The sequence below is a fragment of the Grampus griseus genome (assembly GCF_964374135.1).
Source record: "Grampus griseus genome assembly, chromosome: X".
NCBI classification, from domain to species: domain Eukaryota; kingdom Metazoa; phylum Chordata; class Mammalia; order Artiodactyla; family Delphinidae; genus Grampus; species Grampus griseus.
Genome location: NC_138999.1, coordinates 33,590,994 through 33,612,808, shown reverse-complemented (window position 1 = coordinate 33,612,808; position 21,815 = coordinate 33,590,994). Strand labels below are relative to the sequence as shown.

Below are 21,815 nucleotides of genomic sequence, written 5' to 3'. Positions count from 1 at the left end.
CAATTTTCTTTCTTTCTTTTTTTTTTTTTTTTTCCTGTTGCCACATTCAGTGTGTTCCCCATCCGGTTCTTTTTTCACCAATGGGTAGTGACTTTTTTTTTTTAATTAATTAATTAATTAATTTATTTATTTTGGCAATGCCACGCAGCATGTAAGATCTTAGTTCTCCAACCACGGATCGAACCCATGCCCCCTGCATTGGAAGCATGGCATCTTAACCACTGGACCACCAGGGAAGCCCTGGGTAGTCACTTTTTTTTTTCCACCAGGCCCCCAAAGCAGTGAGACAGGCAGACAGAGAAGCAACGCCATCAATCAGTGTCAAGTGTGCACTTTTCTCTTGATTCAAAAGGGCCAGCACTGGGCTTCCCTGGTGGCGCAGTGGTTGAGAGTCCACCTGCCGATGCAGGGGACGCGGGTTCGGGCCCCGGTCCGGGAAGATCCCACATGCCATGGGGCGGCTAGGCCTGTGAGCCATGGCCGCTGAGCCTGTGTGTCCGGAGCCTGTGCTCCGCAACAGGAGAGGCCACAGCGGGGAGAGGCCCGCGTACCGCAAAAAAACAAAACAAAACAAAACAACAAAAGGGCCAGCACTACCATTTAAACATCATCCAATCTCTTTGCATCTTACAGAGTTTAAGGTCTACAAAAAGCAAGGGGGCAATTGCTATGGATTGTACCGTACATATCGGCAGAGTAGATGTCATTAAGATTCACCTCCTTGCTTCTCCTGTTCAATTACTTCTGTGCAAGGCAGTGGATTTCTCTTGTCTTCTTCAGTTTAGATTGACTGAATTTCTGAATCTCAGCCATATCTTGTTTGTCAGAGATTTTGGCAGATTAAGCAGGAATGGGATGCACAAAAGAAAGTCATGTTTCCACAATAGCTACTCTAACCCCTTTTCTGCCATCCCCATCTACCATTCCAGCCTCCTCTGATATTGTACTAACCTTATTTACTTCGGACCCTAACGATTTCCTCCTGTCCCTCCCTAACTGCACCTGTCCTCAAGGTTCAGCCTTCTGGAATTCTCACACAGTGAGACTCTGCAGCTCATTTTCTACCACTGAGTTTATACTTCTATTTCTCCAGCTATCAACTTTACCCAAATTCTTTATCTCCAGTGGCTCATGGACATTTGTTCGTGGAGGTTCAACGTTTAATGCAATATGTCCAATACCTAGTCTCTCACCTTCTTCCCGAAGCAGAAACTCCTTTCATTTTCCTGCTTCTGCTAATATATACATATACATTTTAAGAATAACAAATCTGAAACCATTTTGCCTGCACTATCAGTGTACCCTTCACATTCAGTTAGCATGAGACCATATACATATCTTACTAGCTGTCCCTTCTTTACTAACACACTAGCATAGATTGATAGCACAACAGCCAGGATTACTACACAACCTCCCAATTCGGGGTCTCTCAAAGTGTGGTCCAGCCCCGCTTGCAGCAGAATAACTTGAGGAGCTTGTTAAAATATAGATTCCCAGACACCAACTGAACCCTAACCTACAAAATTAGAATTCCTGAGTGTGGGGCGTAGAATTTTGCATTTTAACAGGTTCCCCAACATAATTCTCAAACTAGCTTTAGAACCCTTGGAATTCTCTCTCTACCTCCTATCTCTACCCAGATCCAAATTACTCTGCATCTGTCTACACATGGTTTACACTGGGACACACCTCTGTTTAAGGACTATGACTTTAATACGTTTGCTTACATTTGAGAGTATAAAGTGGACCTTCGACATCGGAACGCCCTCATTTTATATAAAAGGAAACTAAGATCCAGAGAAATTTTCACCCATGGAGGTCACAGAGTAGGTAAGTGGCAAAGCTTGGACTAGATCTCGTCTTTTGATTTCCAAGCCACGCAGAAAAGAGTTAACACAGCAGTCCCGTCCGCTGTCCTTTGAAAGGCCTGAGTGTAAGACTGGCCCTTGGATGGCGTCTGGGAGCTTCAGTTTGGGGAGAGTTTCCACCATTCCCAGGACTGCTAAGAGGAACTCCCTGTGCCTAAAATGTTTTTTTGTAAACAATATGGTTTAAAATGAACACCTGCTTTCCTTCTGGGAGTCTGGAATTTGGGTACATGTCAAACAGAGCATGCTATGGGACCGTTCCCCAATAAAAACCCTGGGTACTGAGTCTCTAAGGAGCATTCCTGATGGATAACATTTTACACATGTTGTCACAACTCCTTACTAAGGGAGTTAAGCGCATCCTGAGTGACTCCACTGGGAGAGGACTCCTGGGAGCTTGGACCTGGTTTCCTTCAGATTTCTCCTCACGTGCCTTTTCCCTTTGTTGATTGTGCTTCGTATACTTTCACTGTAATAAATATAGCCACACGTCTGACTATATGCTGAGTCCTGTGAACCCTCCTAGTGAATCATCAAACATGGGGGTGGTCTTGGGGACCTTGCAGCGCACAAGCCAATGTTTTCCATAACTCATTTCACTGCCACTCTCATTGACTGTATAAAAGAGACAGTAGGAGTAAACCAAAACAGCATGGCCTTAAAAAACCAGCATGATTTAAATGCTGACTTAGCTGCTAAGCTCGATTACTTCTCTGAGTCATGGTTTCATCATCTATAAAATAACTGGGCCAATAATACTTACTTTGTAAGTTTTCTTTTTTTTTTTTTTGGCTGCGCTGCATGGCTTGTGGGATCTTAGTTCCCCTACCAGGGGTTGAGCCTGTGCCCCCTGCAGTGGAAGCACAGAATCTTAACCTCTGGACCCCCAGGGAAGTCCCTGTAAGGTTTTTACAAAGATTTAGCAATAATAGTACAAGAGGTCCATAGTATACACCCTTTAAGAAGGAGCTATGATTATTTTCCTTCGAGTCTTTTGGATAAGATGGAATGACCAGAAGGAATTCTATGGATCCAATTTTGTGTATCCATGTAGCAATGGAATTAATTGTATGGACTAAAAAGTCCCAATCACGGCTTCCCTGGTGGCACAGTGGTTGAGAGTCCGCCTGCCGATGCAGGGGACACGGGTTCGTGCCCCGGTCCAGGAAGATCCCGCATGCCGCAGAGCGGCTGGGCCCGTGAGCCATGGCCGCTGAGCCTGCGCATCCGGAGCCTGTGCTCCGCAACGGGAGGGGCCACAACAGTGAGGGGCCCGCGTACCAAAAAAAAAAAAAAAAAAAGTCCCAATCATATTGGGACTTGTGAGCAGATTATTTTTCCTAGGATCTGTGTAGAGCTCCTCTAACTAAGGACTTGCAGTGCAAATTGTGTGGAGAGCAAGCACGGAAAAAATATGTTTTTACTCATCCTCGGCTTTCAACCCATGCTTGGCTATTCGTCTCTTGCTTTTGGGGTCCTGCCTACTCCACTGATTTCTGGGCCCTGACCTCTTTCTTGCTGCCAATGCGCACTCCTTAGCTCTTTGTTGGATGTTCATCTGTTCCTCCAGCTGCACCTTCTTCCAACCACGAGTTCACACATGACTCATTCACCATCATTCGCTTGGTCCTATATAGAGGATCCCCACTGAGACTTCTTTCCTGACTGTGGCCCCGGCTTCAACCCCTAACCAGCTTGTAATATTTGCTCTTGAATAAAGTATATTTCACTTTTGTGGAAACAGTTATTAGGCAAATATAATTCCAGTCAGTGGCAGCATATTTGGAAGAAAAACTCATTTATGTTTATTTATTCTTTTTGTCCCTTGCATCCAGAAGATGAACACAACACTTCTTAATGCTGACATTGTCCCATCTGAAATACTGTAACTAAAAGGTTTAAAGATGAGTTATTTCAAGTCTCTTCAGCAATTCAAATGAGGTGGATTTTTAGTATATACTAGGGTAGCTGCCATACAAAGCAGCCAGTGTCTGCAAGGAGTTGCTTTATGGCACATCGTTTTCAGAAAATAATCATTAGTCTTAGATATCAAGGGCGAAATATTTAAACAAAGACATTTGCTCTGTATTTCTCAATCAGACATGATACAATAGTGAGGGCACTGCATGAGGAGTCAGAGGGCCTATGTTTCAGTCTCTAACTATAGTTAAGTGGGTAAGAGCCTTTTCCCACCTCCACTTTCATCTAGGTAGGGCTGAGCTAATAGTACTTGCCAATAGAATGTGAGTGGAAGTGATTGTGCCACTTTCCTGCTAATGTGGCTTTAAAGCAAGCATCCGGTCTCCATGCTATCTTCCCCTAGCTCCTGGCTGGATGCTGACACCCAGGATAACCTTGGAGGCCACATGTTGAAGATGGTAGAGCCATTCTCATCCAGAGTTCCTGAATGGCCACACAAATAATCAGTCCTTCCGTCTTATCAATCAGGAACATTTGCACTATGTTAAGCCATTGACATTTTGAGATTTTTGTGTTATAGAAGCTAGTATGTCCCTAATTAAGTTGTTTCACTTCTTTATGCCAATATGTTTGGGTTGTTATAAGGATTAAATGAGTTAGAACAATGCCTGACACAGAATAAATGTTCAATAAATGTTAGCTATTAATATCACTACCTGCTCTGATGCTAGCAGGTTATGGGTCATGGAACATGTCAGTTTCCCTGGACCTCCATTTCTTCAACTGTAAAACATAAGAGTCATGCTTGGACTTCCCTGGTGGCGCAGTGGTTAAGAATCCGCCTGCCAACACAGGGGACACGGGTTCGAGCCCTGGTCCAGGAAGATCCCACATGCCCGGAGCAACTAAGCCCGTGCGCCAAAACTACTGAGCCTGCGCTCTAGAGCCCGCGAGCCACAACTACTGAGCCCGCATGCCACAACTACTGAAGCCCGCGCGCCTAGAGCCCGTGCTCCGCGGCAAGAGAAGCCACCGCAGTTAGAAGCCCGCACACCATAACGAAGAGCAGCCCCCGCTCATCGCAACTAGAGAAAGCCTGTGTGCAGCAACAAAGACCCAACACAGCCATAAATAAATAATTAATTGATTAATTAATTTTTTAAAATGTCATGTTTAATGACCATATTTCCCAAAGTTTGAAATTTTATAATCAGAAACCTCTTCAAATTGCTAAGAAAAAATATTATCTTAACCCATGGAAAGTGGCCAGAGGATGAGGGAGAGGCATTCAAAACATCAGATAAAGAGGGAAAGAAGGAAAACAGAACAGTCCAAAGGATGCCGAGAGGGAAAACCACTATTTAAAGAGAAGCATATTTTCTTTTTGACATTTATCCATCAATTCTGAAATAAGCTTCAAAGAGAAGATTTACAAACCGTGCTGTGTCCATGAGACTTTCATTCACACCCAAATGAATATCTTGTGTGGTAAGAAAACAAGGGTGTCCTCCCAGAAGTGCAAAGCCTACAGTAAAAGAGAGAGAAAAAAGACATTTTGAAAAAAAGAAAGTAGCCAACAAAATTGTGAGCAATCAGCACCATCTCAATTGAAAGGTCAAAATCTTTCAATCTCACCAGCCTCTCTGATAGGGAATTCCCAGGGAAAGCGTAATGAGGAACGGAGAGAAGTAGATGAAATTTTCCGTACCAGCGCTTAACTCTCCTTCAGATGTGTGCCCATTTCTCCACCCTCTTGTTGAGATCTTGGCAATATGGGGCATGTTCTCATTTGGAGACTATACCTCATCTTTATTCTTTAAAATATATAATGATGTCCACCAGGAAAATGGGAAAATAAACTATAGTATGGGATATCATGGATTACAATGGAGTACTATTCAGTAATAAAAAGGAATGCACTACTATACATACAACATGGATGAATCTCACAAGCATTATGCTGAATGAAAGAAACTAGACACAAAAGAGTACATAATGTATAATTCCATTTATATGAAGTTCTAGAATGGGCAAAACTAACATAGAGTGGCTGAAATTAAAGCACTAGTTGCTTCTGGAGAGGCTGATTGGCTGGGAAGGAGCATTGGTGAACTTTCTGGGGTTACAGGAATACTTTATACCTTGACAGTTTGTATGTTACAAACCCATATACGTGAGTATATGTATTCCTCAACACTTATTGAACTGTACACTTAAGATCTGTGCATCTTCCAGTATATAGATTATAGGTTAATTTTTTTTAAATAAATTTATTTTATTTATTTATTTTTGGCTGCATTGGGTCTTCGTTGCTGCACACGGGCTTTCTCTAGTTGTGGCGAGCGGGGGCTTCTCTTCATTGTGGTGCGTGGGCTTCTCATTGCAGTGGCTTCTCTTGTTGTGGAGCACAGGTTCTAGGTACGCGGGCTTCAGTACTTGTGGCACGTGGGCTCAGTAGTTGTGACTCGTGGGCTCTAGAGCGCAGGCTCATGTGGCACACGGGCTTAGCTGCTCCATGGCATGTGGGATCTTCCAGGACCAGTGCTTGAACCCGTGTCCCCTGCATTGGCAGGCAGATTCTTAACCACCACCAGGGAAACCCAAGCCCTTAATTATTTAAAAATTGAAAATAAAGTGAGTATTGAAATGGCAATTTCAGGTCACTAAAAGTCAGCAAGATCAGAAGGTCATTCAACTGCTGTATTTATCCTCCAACCAAGACAGGGCTAAGTACCACTCACATACTGCCCTCACCACTTTTCAGCCCTCCATGGGATGTGAGGTTATTGCAGACATCTGAGCAGATGAGGATGGCTCCTTCCCCACCCTCATAGCACATTCCATTGGTCTGGGGAGGATGACACAGAGAGGGGCCTGCCCCAAGCCATAGCTAAACTCTGTGGTAACAAGGAGAGCCCTTTTACCACATGCCCTGAGGCAAAATTATGGGAAATGGTGACATCCAATCAGAACTTTACTTTCTCATTTGAGACAGGTTCAATAGGCAGGCTTTCTTAGATATACAATGTAAAGGCAAATAAGTATAATTACAAGATAGAGACGTGTCTGAGGAATTTTGCAAACATTACTTTTTTCCTCCTTATTGTAATATACCTACTTTGTCTTTTGGAAAATATGCAACAGTCACAATTTTCTAATCCTACTTGTTTCCCATGAGAAAGGAGGAAATCATTAATCTCATGGTGAGTTGGGGGACAAAGAGTTTTAGACTCATGAAGGGGAATTTGACCCAAAGTCTCATGAAACAGCCCACTGAAACCTTAATGCAATTTGAATGTGGATAGGTGATATTAACAAATAATTTTTATTAGGTATGATAATGATATTGTAGCTATACAGAAAATATTCTTATTTATTTGAAATATGCATACTAATATATTTTGAGGTAAAATTTCATTGTAGCTTTAATTTACTTTAAAGTATTTCACTAACTGGGACTTCTCTGGCAGTCCAGTGATTAAGACTCCATGCTTCCACTGCAGGGGGCACGGGTTCGATCCCTGGTTGGGGAACTAAGATCCCGCATGCCATGCTGCGTGGCCAAAAAAAAAAAAATTTCACTAAGAAAAATGAACAGATAAATCAAAGAAGGCAACATATTAACAGTTGATTGATGTAAGGGGTATTGGGGTGCTCATTATGCTAAACTTTCTACTTTCTGTTCATTTGAAAACTTTCCTAAGTAAAACAACAACAAAAAATCCACGACAAAACAATTGTTCTCATTTCTGTTACTACATTTAAAAAATAATTATATTCTACCTATTTCATACTTAAGAGTATTCTCTTATAAATGCCCCGACCAAATGGTTTTTTAGCTACAGGTCACTATGCTCTGACTCTAGCAATGACTAGTCACAGAGCACTACCAGGTGATGGCAGTTCAGAAACTTTCTTCCACTGAATCCTTCACTCTGACAAAGAGCATATTAGATATTATTATAAGAATTTTATAGACAGGAGTTTTGAGAGTCAAAGAGTCTAAAAACTTGTTCAAGATTGTTTTTAAGAACCTGGAGCTTTCTCCTAGGAGAGCCAGCCCCTAAGCCAACTTACATTGGGATCTACAGAGGCAGGACAACATAGTGGAACTAGATTCAGTCTTCATCTGAAAATCAGGCAGTTTGCCTAGAGCCCTAAGATCCCTTGCAGATCTGATGTGCTACATCCCAGGTAGAATGAGAGAACATGAAACACACAAACAGTCCTACTTGCTATGGGCCTTGTAATAAAGAATCGGACTCAATTTATGATGTTTGATTGCTACCCACCATCACTCTCCCTTCTCCTCCCGCCCTGTGCACGGGCATCTTCACCCCAGCCTCACCCCACAACCACAATAAAAGCACAAGCCATATAATTTTCCTGCTCTCTAATGCCACTTTGGGACCAATTTTGGAGCTAGCCCTACTCTCCCCAGAAAGCCACATTATGTGAATAGTAAACCTTTTCATACCCTCTTGGTGCAAGTATGTTATCCTCACTGTCAACAATCAAACCAAATTTTGGTGGGAGGCACATCTTGTCTCTGTGGAGTGACCACAACAGGTCCTAGCCTCATGGCATGGTTCTAAAATTTATTCATTCATTCGAAAAGTATGTGCCTGGTGCCGTTCTAGGCACTGTGAAAAGCATCGTAAACAACAAGGTACAAGTCCCTGCCTACCTGGAACTTTCATTCTAATGGGGGAGAGATAGATAATAAACTGAATGAGTAAATTAAATATCTTGTATGTTAGATGTTGACAAGTGCTACATGAAAAATAGAGCAGGGAGGGAGGATAGGCAATGTAAGGAATAGGAGTTATCATTTTAACGTGGTCAAGGAAGCCGCATTGAAACATACAAGACAGTGGGAAGAGCATGTCTTGAGGGCCTGAGGAAGGGTCATGACTGGTGGATTCACGGCACAACAACAAAGTTAGTGTGGAAGGTATAGAGTGTGTGAGGAGGAGAGTAATAGTTGGTGAGGCTGCAGAAGGAAGGTGGGGAGGAAGCGACAGCTTTGACTTTTGTCTGAGTGAGACGGGAAGCCATCAGAGGGTTGGAGCAGAGGATGACATGATTGGACATATGTTTTAATAGAACATCCATAGTGGGGCAAGGGCAGGAGCAGGGAGACCAGTCAGGACACTTGCAAAAATCTGGCTGAGAATCGATAGCTTGGACCAGCATAGTAACCACTGACGCAATGAGAAAATGATTGGATTCTTGATATATTTTGAAAGTAGAGCCAGCACTCAGTTGATAACCTTACTTCCCACCTCAATGAAAACAATGGTAACAGAACTTCCAGATTCCATCACCCCATTTGCATACTTGTCAGCATCTGTACCTATATGTTCTGCTTCCCTTCCTGTTCAGCATAGATGAACTTTCCATACCCCATGTATGAACTAGAAGCCATGCCCCTCACCTACTCAAGAATGTTGCTCTACCAACTCTTCCCTTTCTCTCTTACATTACCTGCATCGTGAATAGGCTATTCTAATTTTTTCACTCATTAATTTTAAAAATGCAAACTTTCTCTTGTCCTTATTTCCCTTGCCAGGTATCCATTTAATTCTTTGCTCTCTTTGCAGCCAAACTCTTGTTTTTTCTTTCTCTCTCCAGTTCCTCATCTCATTTCCTTCAAATCTATTCCCATAAGTCTTTGGCCCCCCAACATGGCACCAAAACTCCCCTCACCAAGGTTACCAATGACTTTCACATTACTACATCTAGTGGCCATTTCAGTTCTTATTTTTCTTGACCTTGGAGCAATTAACAAAGTTGTTCACTGCCTTGTCCTTGATAAACTTCCTTCGCACACCATCCAGGACACCACACACTCTTGCTTTTACATCTACCTTGGTAGTTGCTTCTTCTCAATCGCCATTGCTGGTTCTTTCTCTTTTCCTTTACCTCTTAATGTCGATGTTCCCCAGGGCTAGTCCTTGGTCCTCTTCTCCCCGTCTACACTTATTTCCTTTATAATTGTATCTGGTCCCATAGCCTTAAATACCATCTGTATGCTGATGACTCCCAAGTATTCTAGGTCAAATTTCACTCCCCTACTCCAAACTAATACCCAGCTGCCTCTTCAACATCTTTGCTTGTGTGTCTAAAAGACATCTCAAACTCAATACTTCCAAAACTGAACTCTTGATTTTCCCCTCCATCCTGCCTGACCTGCTCTATCCTGCTCCATCCTGCCCACAGTTGCTCAGACAGAAACCTTGAAGTCATCCTTGATGCCTCTCTCTTACCTGATACATCAGGAATCTTGTTGGCTCTCCCTTCGAAACATATCCCGAATCTGGCCCTCCTACCCCTTCCTCTGCCACCACCCTGGCCCCAGCCTCTATGTACTATAGCAACCTACTGACAGCTTTCCCTGCTTCTATCTCATCTGCACCCCCAGCCCCGAAGTTTATTTTCAACAGAGCAGTCAGAGAGATCCATTTAAAATGCAAGTTAGGTCACATTCCTCCTCTGTTCAAAACCCTCCAAAGATTTCCCTATTGTACTCAGAGTAAAAGGCAAAGTCCAAATAATGGAGTACATGTTTCTCCCTCACTTCCAGGCAGTCTTCTCCTTGCCGAGAGCGCTTATCACCTTCCAACGTGATATATCATCCACTTAAAATGTGTTATGTCTATTGTTTTTCGTCTGTGTACCAACTAGAATGTCAACTTCATGAAGGCAGGGATTTACCTCTCTTTTTTTCACTGATATATCAATCTCAGGAACCTAGAATAAATACTGGTACATAGTAAGTATTCAACAAATACTTACTGAACAAATGCAGGAAGGATTTTGACTCTGGAGAGAGGACCCGTTCTTTTCACTTGCAAACATCTCCTAATTTTGTTAATGGAATTTTCTATTACGTGTGAAGTGAGCTAATGCGATTTAGTGACGATTATAATCACTAATCACTCTTGAGCCCTTAATCTATTTCTAAACAGGGGAAGTCACCTAAACAAAAATGAATACTGCACATTCATCAAGAAAGTATTTACGGTGCACCTACGATGTGCCTGGCACAGGGATGAATGCCATTGAGGGTTGGGGACTGTGGAGGAAGATTTCAGAGGAAGTTTAAGGCCTCCTGGCAAGTCTGCTTGAAGTCATACTCTTACTTTGACTAGAAGTCATTTTGCTGTGACAACCCAGGATTTGTTGCCTTTTCATTTTTCTCTTTGTGCTATAACGAAGATTCCCGTCAAGCCTGGACTTATGAGGTAGGGATAGGAAGAGAGGTTACAGAAAGTGTTAAGAAATAGGAGTGGAAGCTGTGAATGAAGAATGTTGCCTGCCCTGTCAGCACACAAATGATGCTGTGGGCTATTATCAGCCACTACCACCGCCCCGAGGGTGAGTCCTGAGGGAACTCCGAATGGAGACAAAAGGGCTGCCCACTGCCAAGCCCTCAGTCACTACAGCCACCCCAGCAGTGCACCCTGAGGGGACTCCGGATGGGAAAGAATGGGATACTGGCCCTAGATAATTAAGGTGCATATCAAAGGAATGATTTCCATGAGCCCAGATTCTTGCTTCTTCCCATACATAAAAAAGTGCTAAATTCAGTAACTTGAGATGTCTGGTTTTCTTTCATTAACGGTAATTTTTTGATGTTCCGACGACCTGGATTTTGTTGCAAACACTCCTGTATATCCTGGTTCCTCCCCCACCTCTTCAGAACAGTCCCTCAGAGCTACCTGAGAGGCTGCCTTCCAGGCTTAAGTCCTCAGCAAGTCCACCGAATAAAACATAATTCTCAACTTTTAGTTTGTGCAATTTTTTTCAGTCGACAAAGCCTTCAGCAGTTCTTGAAGAAGATTAAATGGGAGGACATTGCTTCTAAGAAGAATTGCCTCTGCAATTTTTGGTCACCGATCGAAAAGAAGCCTCAGACCCCAGTCCAAAAGTACAGGTCAAGCATTCACCAGTTCATCAGACGTGGATGGCATTAAGTGGTTCTGGAAGGTGTCAGAGGTTCTGAGAAGCCACCAGGAGCTGCCATTGCTGAGGAAAGGAGGACAGCTGGACGGGTCTCTACTCTCTCTTCACTCTTCATCCAGAGGAGTTTGTTTTTATCTGTTTCACTTGTTTATGCGTACACATCAGATATTTTTGAACAAAGGATTTCACCTGTTAATATCTTAATTTCTGTCTGGGAAAATAAAAGTACATCTTATTTTACTGTTTCTTTTCCTCACAGATCTCTGCAAGCTTTGGAGGAAGGGTTATATATAGAATTCACGCTCTGGAAATGTAAAGGCTCTGAGAGCTCTTGCTGGTAGAACTAAGGCAGCTATTAACCTCTCTGTGCTCCGCTTTCATTCCTGCAGCATAGTATCACGTTTTTTATATTGCCACCTCTGTAAAGATGATGAATTTGAAGCAGCTTGGAAAGCACTAGCTTCCATTTCACCTTGAAAGTCAAATACCACTGTTAAATATTGAAAAGAACCATCTCGTAGGATGCCCTGTGCATTTTTCCATCAGCTGCCGCACTTACCAAGATTAATAAATGTATCCACCTATCTGCTCAATTAATTTGCAATAAAAGAGTATAGTCATCAGTAGACACACAGGAGAATTGTACGGTTTGGCAGGCAGGCATACACAAAGAGTGGGTGAGGAATGAATAAGCTACAACTACACACACAGCAACATCGATACAGCTCCCAAACATAGTGCTGAGCAAAAGAAGCCAGACACAAAAGAGCATATGCTGAATGACTCCATTTCTATAAAGTTCGAAAACAGCAGAACTAATCTGTGAGGTTAGAAGCCAGGATAATGGTTACCCTTTGGGGGCGGAGCAGGGGTTGGGCGGGGGGAGTAGCAACTGGAAGAAGATACAAGGGAGGGCTTCTGGGTGCTATTCACATCCTATTTCTCTATCTGGGTATTAGTTACAAGGATGTGTTTACTGTAATAATTCATTGAACTGGACACTTAATGATTTGCACACTTTTCTCTAGGTGTCCTACATTTTAATAAAAATATTACATGGGCAATTAATATGGCTTGATTTGGGTGAAGAATTTTTTTTAATTAATTTTTATTGGAGAGTAGTTGATTTACAATGTTGTGTTAGTTTCTGCTCTACACTAAAGTGAATCAGTTATACATATACGTATATTCACTCTTTTTTAGATTCTGTTCCCATATAGGTCATTACAGAGTATTGAGTAGAGTTCCCCATGCTATACAGTAGATTCTTATTAGTTATCTATTTTATTGGGTGGAGAATTTTATTTTGTCCCCCGAGATAAGTATAAATGCTGCTGTATCTTTGCAACTCAGGCCTGGGATGGAAGCCTCAAGGACTGTCCTCTGAGGATCACCCCATCCCAGAGGCTGACACAAATCTGGGGTAGCAATTGACAGTTTTAATTACATCCTATTTTCATTCTAAATACCAAGGTAACAGGTTTTGATGAAAAATTGTGTTAACCGACAACCATTAAGATGCACATGTACACAGTAGAAATGCTCTGCCATGTTGGGGGTTGAGGTTTACCATTTCTGTACACATTTAAATCAGCTGCTTACTCTGACTGATTCTCCTACTGTTGAGTTTGGCAGGATGCCATATGCAGTGAGACCGATGGGTATTTATTGAGGATAGTGATGAATATTCTGTGAACCATAACTTTTTATGATCGTATGTTCCTTTTCTCATATATTTGTTATAGTTTGTAATTTTGTGCAGATTTCAGAGCATTTTTTTTTTTTTGGCCTTGCCGCACGGCATACAGCATCTTAGTCCCCCGACCAGAGATCAGACCTGTGCCCCCTGCAGTGGAAGCGTGGAGTCTTAACCACTGGACCGCCAAGGAAGTCCCAGAGCATTTCTCTATAGAAAACCATCATTTAACAAAATGCTTAATGCGACCTGTAGAAACAGCTTTATTGGAATAAAACATGACTAATAAATGTCTGAATTAAATTAGACACTTAAAAATACATTTAATAATAGCTTCTAATCCTGGGTCTGCCATTTATTAGCTATATGTCTGTGGGCCTTTTGCTGAACCTATTTCAGCCTGTTTTCCTCAGTGGTCTCACCCTCATGGAGTTGTCATGAGGACTGAGATAATCCATGTAATTAATGTAGAGCACTTAGCACAGGATCTGTACCCAAAAGCTTATTAAATCTTCACTCTTGGTTTTATTAGTAGCTTAACTACCACGTGATATGTGCATGGTAAAACTGATCACTTATTCAGGGGTATTTAAATCGAAAATAACATTTGAACAGAGAAACGTGGTAGACAACACTAAGAACCAAGAAAAAATAATCTGAAAGAAACTTAAAATTGAGAAATTTCTATATATTAATCGATTCTTTTTTTTTTTTTTTTTGCGGTACGTGGGCCTCTCACTGTTGTGGTCTCTCCCGTTGCGGAGCACAGGCTCCGGACGCGCAGGCTCAGCGACCATGGCTCACGGGCCCAGCCGCTCCGCGGCATGTGGGATCTTCCTGGACTGGGGCACGAACCCGTGTCCCCTGCATCAGCAGGCGGACCCTCAACCACTGCGCCACCAGGGAAGCCCATATTAATCGATTCTTTTGATGACTTCAAAAAAGAACACCTCTCTTAAGTACTAATGATTTTAAAAGATGATAACCAATGTTGAAAAGGAGCAGAATTTCAGAATTACTGACTGGCTTATGCAATATTCATTTTTCCTTTACTAAACGTCAATGTCATTGTGACCTTTTAAAGAACCCAGCTTTAAAGAGCAAAATGTTCTCAGCAGTTTTCTTCCTAGGACTTTAAAGATTAGATGACACTTTATATGTTTCCTTTCTTCCTCCTTCCTTCTCTCAAAGGGCAAGGGGAGTGCATTAGTAAGAACAGTAAACATGAGATCTGAATCCTGGTGCCAATTTGTATTAATTGCATGAACTTAGCAAGTCACTTGATCACTCTAAACTCCATTTTGTTATGCATTTGAGGCACCTCATTGCTGATCATTACAAGGCAAGAATTGCATGAAGTAGTTGTTTGCTTCTGAACCCTAGAAAGCTCTGATGCTTGTAAGTAGGATAAGATATGCAAAGGATCAACCAACATGTTTTTGTTTGTGGTACCTTTTCCTCAGTCCTATCCATTTGCTCATTTGGGCAGTCATATTATTGATTCAAGGGAGGTCTGATGGAGCAGAAATGCAGAGAGAAACAAGAGGTGATGTATGGCTTATGAGTTTCAAAACAGACTTTTTGAAACTCATTACAGAGATCATAGTTTGAGAAAAAAGAAATTTTGAATTTCAACAGCTTAGGATTTCAGGCACAAACAGCAGACTTGAAAGAATACATGGATAGTCAGAGCCAGTTTTTCCTCTTACTTTATCACCTGGGAACTGGAAGGGGAAGAAAAGCTGCAAGAGTGAAGAAGCAACAGAAATAGACTTTTGACACTGTACCCTGCTGTCGGTCCCCCAAGCCAAGGACTGAAGGGTAGGGAGCATGATGGAAATTTCAGATGAGTTTGGGGAACCCCAGAGCTGAGATCACCTGTGTCTTGCTTTTAAGACAGCGTTCTAGGAGGGAGCAAATGTTCTAGAACTGCCTAGCACCCAGAAAGAGGAAGGAACGGTAGAGTAGAGAGAGCCTTGCAATATCTCTGTGCCCACTGTGGCGTGCAGAGCCGCCAAGAGGTTGAGAGAGCCAAACCAAGAGATAGCTCAGATCCTGTGATCAGAGTAAAGCAAACTCCACAGTAAATGGGAGCCAGTCAAGGTCAAATAGGTCTGGTCCAAGGTTCAGAAGTCTCCGCAGATTTCAGCATAGCCATGTGATGATGATGTCCTGATGACCAGTGACCAGATCCCCATAGCTCTTAGATGCCTGGACATTGAGATACTCTCCAGGACTTAACCATGACTGTGGGGAAAAGGGGAAGAGACCCTAAACTGACACAGTAAACACTTTTTAAACAACTGAGGATTGCCTAGCGTTGCAGAGATTGTTTCCATCATCCAGCAAAATTGAAACAAACAAGGAAAAGTTCTTTACATGTTAGAAAAATACACATTTCTTGCTGACATGAGTTGGAGGCCTGAGAATTTATGCCCACTGACATTCTGTACTGAACATGAAGAATTATTTGGGACTTCTACCCAAGTCCTCATGGAATCCCTACAGATGAGACTCAGCCTTCTGCTTGCAGCTTCTATGAGAATTGGGAAGAGCATGCAGAGGCTTGCACTACTCATTCTCAGTGACAATGTTTGCCCTTTGTTGTTGCCAAAGAGACAAACAAATCCCCCCACTGGGCTACTCCTCCCAGGTCCTCACCCTCTGGCCCCCTCTTCAACACAAGTCCAAGTTTGTCTATGGACTCACCTGTTTCTGTGGACAGTCTTGTTCGAGTACTTCTTTTTTCAAAAATCATGCCTAAGGACTTTCCTTGCAGTAAAGGCAAATACTGAAAGTCAAGGACAAGAATACAATTAAAATGAAATATACATTTTATATCCAATAGCAAGGATTACGTTTCAAAACTTATTCTTTACATTATCAGAAAATGTAGAATAATTAACACTGTTCCCAAACAAGTGTTCAGATGTTATTTAAACAGTGAATTTAAAGTGTTTTTTTTTCATGTTGTATACAAATGGGGGAAGGGAGCAGGAACTCCCACAGCTTACTGACACGTAATGAGAAAGTAGTATTAGTTGCTCTGGGTTCAACCTGAACATTTGTTCCAAAGTTTATTAATATTTCACACTGGAGCCATCTTCTTACTTAAATCCGTGAAAACCTCTACCAGTGTTCAATGCCCTTGAAGATGCTTGGTTCAGAAGTGTTTTCTCAGCTAGGAATGTGCTTCTCTGTCGCAACGTGGGGTACTCAGACTCCTAAAGATGAAACTCCAGAGTTTCAGCTACACTTTCATCACGCATCCTTGTGAGAGTGCAAAGACTTTGTTCCTAGAAGTCATGTGGAAACAATCTGGAGAGTTTGGGTGTGGGGTGGAGCTCTGCCTCCTTCCTCTTCTGTAGATGGACTTCCCAGTAGGATGAGTTCTAGAACAAACACATTCCTGCCAGCTAACCTTCCTCACCACGAGGTGTGAAGAACAAAAAGCCTGGGATCTTGGGGGACATTTTCTCCTTATTTCAAGGTCTTCTATAGGAACCCACAGCAGTTGGAGTCACTCCTATTTTCAGTTCGTTCTTAGGAACTTGGAGAGCTAGTGAACTAGATAAGAAAATCAAGGTTGTGTAAAACTTTCTCAACCTGAAACCAGCTCTTTCAAATGCTTCTGAGCAAGCTTGGAATACGAAAACACTTTCACAATTAAGCAGTCTAAATGAAGCTGCTGCATTAATTAAGTGTGTTTCAAACATAAATTGCTTAAAATGCAGAATAATGCTTCCCGCAAGGCACCATATCCCATCTCTTCTCCCACTTGGTTACCATTTAATTGTTTATTTGCTAATCTAAATTTTTTAACACTGTCACATCATCCTGAATTTTTTAAAATTATCCTAATGATGATATGCCTGATATTCATCCACAATTGAAATTTGTTGCTAGAAAAAAATGTATCATCCTTATTTTTCATTTGATAGAAAACACACAGAGAAAAGAAAAAAGGTATAAAAATAAAATCCTTCCAGAGAAATGATTCCTTAGGTTCTGATTCAGTTAATAATGACTTTCAACATTCCACATGAAAGAAATGCAATGAATTGTCATTGAATAACTGATTTTTATGCTTTTTATATGCCTGTACACTCAGTGATAATCAATTACCTTGCCTGTGTAGTTTCATTACTTAGCTACTGTTTAGGAATTTTAATGTATTTTCTTTTCCCTCTTTCTCTGGAAAGGCTGTCATTAAAAAGGCTGATTGGTAGCAGTGGAAGGTAATGTGGAAATGCTGCATACCTCTCCTTTCTGTTTTATCCTGTATTTCAGATCTGCTGATAGCCATAGCATATACTTAATCTCTTCTCCTGTAAAGTTCTTTAGAGTGAGGAGGTCACGACCCTTTAGCTGTACTTTATTTTGTAGTGGTTGTCCACATCTACAAAAAAGAAAAAGAGAACTATACATTGAAGAAAACAAAATCTAAAAAAAAACAAAAAAACAAAAAGCAAAATCTATGTCCTATGGTAATTCATTGTTTAATTCTTGACACAAAACATAGCAGACACATAGCAACATTGCAAATTGGTATGGCTGTGGTTTACATTTTAGATAGCCAGCATCCTGAATGTTGAGAGAAAAGAAAAATTTGAGGAAAGAGGCTGAATTCTTCTCTGCTGGAAATAACCATATGAGTGGCTTTGTTACGTATTAGTTAGGCAAGTTACCTAAACTCTCTCTGCACCTAAATTTCTCACCTAGAAAATGAGTATAATAATCTTATAGGGTTGTTGTAAGGATGAAATGATTTAATACATGGAAATCAGACAGTGTCTGGCATATAATAAGTATTTGATACATTTTAGCTATTATCATTGAAATCATTCAGTGGTACAAACAGAGTTTGTTATGTACCTATAATAGAAAACAATTTCATTCTTTTCCCTCTACTGCCCTTCAGATCTATTCTTGAAGATTTGTTCTTTATTGTCCCTGGTCAGATACAATGGACCCTGTGGCTTTTCTATTAACTTTTAGGGGGAAAAAAGTCCTCTGCTTATTTTATTCCCTCAAAGAGTCTCAGTAAAAGCATGTGTAATAATAACAATGATTTTTGTTTAACTTTAAGAAATGTACTGCAGGGCTTCCCTGGTGGCACAGTGGTTAAAATTCCACCTGCCAGTGCAGGGGACACGGGTTCGAGCCCTGGTCCGGGAAGATCCCACATGCCGCGGAGCAACTAAGCCCGTACACCACAACTACTGAGCCTGCGCTCTAGAGCCCGTGAGCCACAACTACTGAGCCTGTGCGCCACAACTACTGAGCCCGCGCACCACAACTACTGAGCCCTCGTGCCACAACTACTGAAGCCCGCGCACCTAGAGCCCATGCTCCACAGCAAGAGAAGCCACCACAATGAGAAGCCCACGCACCGCAAAGAAGAGTAGCCTCCATTCGCCACAACTAGAGAAAAGCCTGTGCCCAGCAACGAAGACCCAATGCAGCCAAAAATAAAATAAATAAATAAAATTTTTTTAAAAAGAAATTCAGCAGATTTCTGAGAATAAATTTAGAGAGATCCACCATGATGGATTTTCAATGCCATGACTAAAGTCTGAAGACAAAAAAGATACCAAGAGCCCCCCCAAACAGAATTAATGTTGAGGCAAGAGCAAGTATGGCCTGTGGCCTAGGCTGGACACAAGACCTAAGAGTCATGGAGGAGACTTGACTGTGGTCTAGTATGTTGCTAAAGCTGAAATCCTCTAGGGCTCAACCACTCCAGTATTGTATTTGCACTACTAGGAACAATGATTGGACATATGCATGTGAAACAAAAGCATTATAACCTTGGATCCTATGCCTAGCAGCCTGTGTCAAGTGCAAAAACCTGGAAAACTGGTGAGAGGACCTGGTGGGATAAGTTTTTGCCCATAGCACTATGAGGGCCAAATCCGAAGTACATTAATAATGAACTATACCAATATTTTGGTTACCTCTTTCCATGAACCCCTTTTGGACAGAGTAAGTCCCCTGGGTTCTTGGGGACAAAAAGAGTGGAAAGGTAGATCTTGTAAATCTGTCATACTAGCCTGTGAGCGTTGGAGTAATTAACTGGAAAATTTTTTAAAAACTGTATCTCACCTGGTGAAGGGGGTCGTACTGTTTACATCATTGAAAAATCATTAGAGCAGCCACCGCCTTTCTCAATTCTGTCCAGGAGGCGGGGCAGGAAATGTTGTCTTGGGAAAAAGAGTTGTTTTTCATAGATATCAAGAGCTAACCAGGAAAATTTATCACTGGAAGGAAAGCAAACACAATGGTTCCAGTTTAAATTCCTATCCTGTTTACTGTCTCCTCCCCTCTGCTCCAAAATGGAGTTACCACACCTCTTTCCTAAGCTACTTAAAAATTAGAGAAAAGTAAAAAGCCTCCACAATTGTACCATGTTGAAATGCCTCCTCCACAGACCCCTTTTTTCCTGTCCGTATCAAGCATTTCTTGCTTTCTGGTGATAAACTCACACGCGAGTTAGCTAGGTAAAACCGCTGGCCTAAAGGGCTATTAAGTTCTCACAGAGACCCAGTGCTTCAGTTGGAAGCAGCCTACTCTAGTTCATGAGCCAGACCAAGGCCAGAATCACTATTTTAGTGTTCCCATAAAATGCTTGGTCTCTTTGTACTCAAGTGTGTCTCCTTGGTAAACCAGACCTAAACCACATTATCATTCTTCAGCCAACACATAACGGGGAGAATACAATATTGGAGAAAACAATGGGAACCACATACAGATTTTCTGTCAAAACTGTCATGGCAGTCGGTTATAGCAGAGCTTTTGAAAAAGGCAACTCGTTTGTTACATTAATTTTATCCCTTGAAAAAATACTTACAGAGATTTCTTCACCCCAAACCACTGAATGCTAAGAAGTTAGGCCAAGGTAATAGTACCCTTGTGTTAGCTTCACCCAAATATCTTCCTAGCTAGAAAATGGAAGAGTATTCTCTATTGGCAGAATGAAACCTTTCATTGCTACAGTCTGCATTTTCCAACTCTAGTAAATTGTTTGGAGTAGCGGGGGCAACCTGGATGTGTTCCCTTGTATAATTGTATTTTGTTGGAAGAGAAAGTGCTTAATTCGAGTAAAATGTGGTCAGTCAGAAACTGACTTTGCCAGAGTAGGAAAAAATTCAGTGTTAAATGATATTTTGATCCCCATGGAGAGTCTGCGATAAAGACTTTAGCTTCTGGAGGCATAAGAGAGGGCCAGTGGGCCTTATGGCAGAGATTTTGGTGTTTCTTTAACATTGCAGACTGATACAAAAGGCATATTTTCTTGGTGTTTTTTTCGTCTTTACTGAGATTTTGGCTATATCTTTTAAACAAGGTGGGGGAGAGGATGGGGGGATATTGAACAAGGGGAGATTGGCCAATTTGATCAATTTGGAAGGATCGAAGTCATCAAAGCAGTGGAATGAAAAGAGCAGTGGTTTTAAATATTCAAATTCGAGTCCTAGTTCAACTATGACCTTGGGAAGATCATTTTCCATTTTTGGCATTAATTCCTCATCTGAAAAAGTAAGAAAATGAACTACAAATCAGTGATCCTTCATGTCTTTGACTTCCACAACGCTCATGAAGTTCATAAATACAAGATTTCCCACAGGCCATACTGGAGCCATCTGAATTCTCAGTGGCCTAAATTTAATTTCATCCCTTTCTTTCCATCTCAGAAAGGTATATTGCAACGCATGGCAGGGAGAGTGACCCTCTTTTCACAAAACACTTGAATATGATCCTATTGATTTGGAAAATAAAAGCACAAATCATTTCCAAATTTCTCTATTATTAACAATAATAATAATTTATTAATAAAAATATACCTGCAACATTTGTCACTGTTGCCACATGCTCATATGTGGTATAAATTACTATTGATAACTGGGTGACTAGATGGTTTCTAAGATACCTTAGATAGTCAGTATTCTAAAACTGTAAAACTTTGCCCTCATCTGAAAGTTGAAGAGTGGGATGAGGATTCGTGCAGACCTACTATTAAAGGGCTGGAAACGCGAAACTGTCGAAAAACTGTGGCCGCCTCTACTTCTTTTATCTTAGTTAAATTATTAAATTACTAAAAATAACAAACTAGAAATAAAACCCCAATTCTGCTGTTGGCCAAGGGAAACATAATGACCCCATTCCATTCCTGGTCTCATGCCTTGTATAATTTTCTGAAGTGAAGAAATATGTTTTGTTGTTGTTGTTTTGTTTTAACTAATTTATTTTTGGCTGCATTGGGTCTTCGTTGCTGCGCACAGGCTTTCTCTAGTTGCGGTGAACGAGGGCTACTCTTCGTTGCAGTGTGCGGGCTTCTCATTGCAGTGGCTTCTCTTGTTGCGGAG

The 21,815-nt window shown here is 41.5% G+C and overlaps 1 protein-coding gene across 1 annotated transcript in view; it reads right to left on the bottom strand.

The window, feature by feature from the left end:
• Window positions 1–21,815, bottom strand: part of OTC (ornithine transcarbamylase) — a 57,096-nt gene that overhangs the window by 32,050 nt on the left and 3,231 nt on the right. Inside the window, exons 2-4 of the mRNA XM_082680795.1 lie at window positions 17,713–17,851; window positions 16,162–16,243; window positions 5,226–5,313 (exon numbers count right to left, since the gene is read on the bottom strand). Coding sequence (XP_082536921.1) covers window positions 5,226–5,313; window positions 16,162–16,243; window positions 17,713–17,851 — 309 coding nt within the window. The remainder of the gene's footprint in view (window positions 1–5,225; window positions 5,314–16,161; window positions 16,244–17,712; window positions 17,852–21,815) is intronic.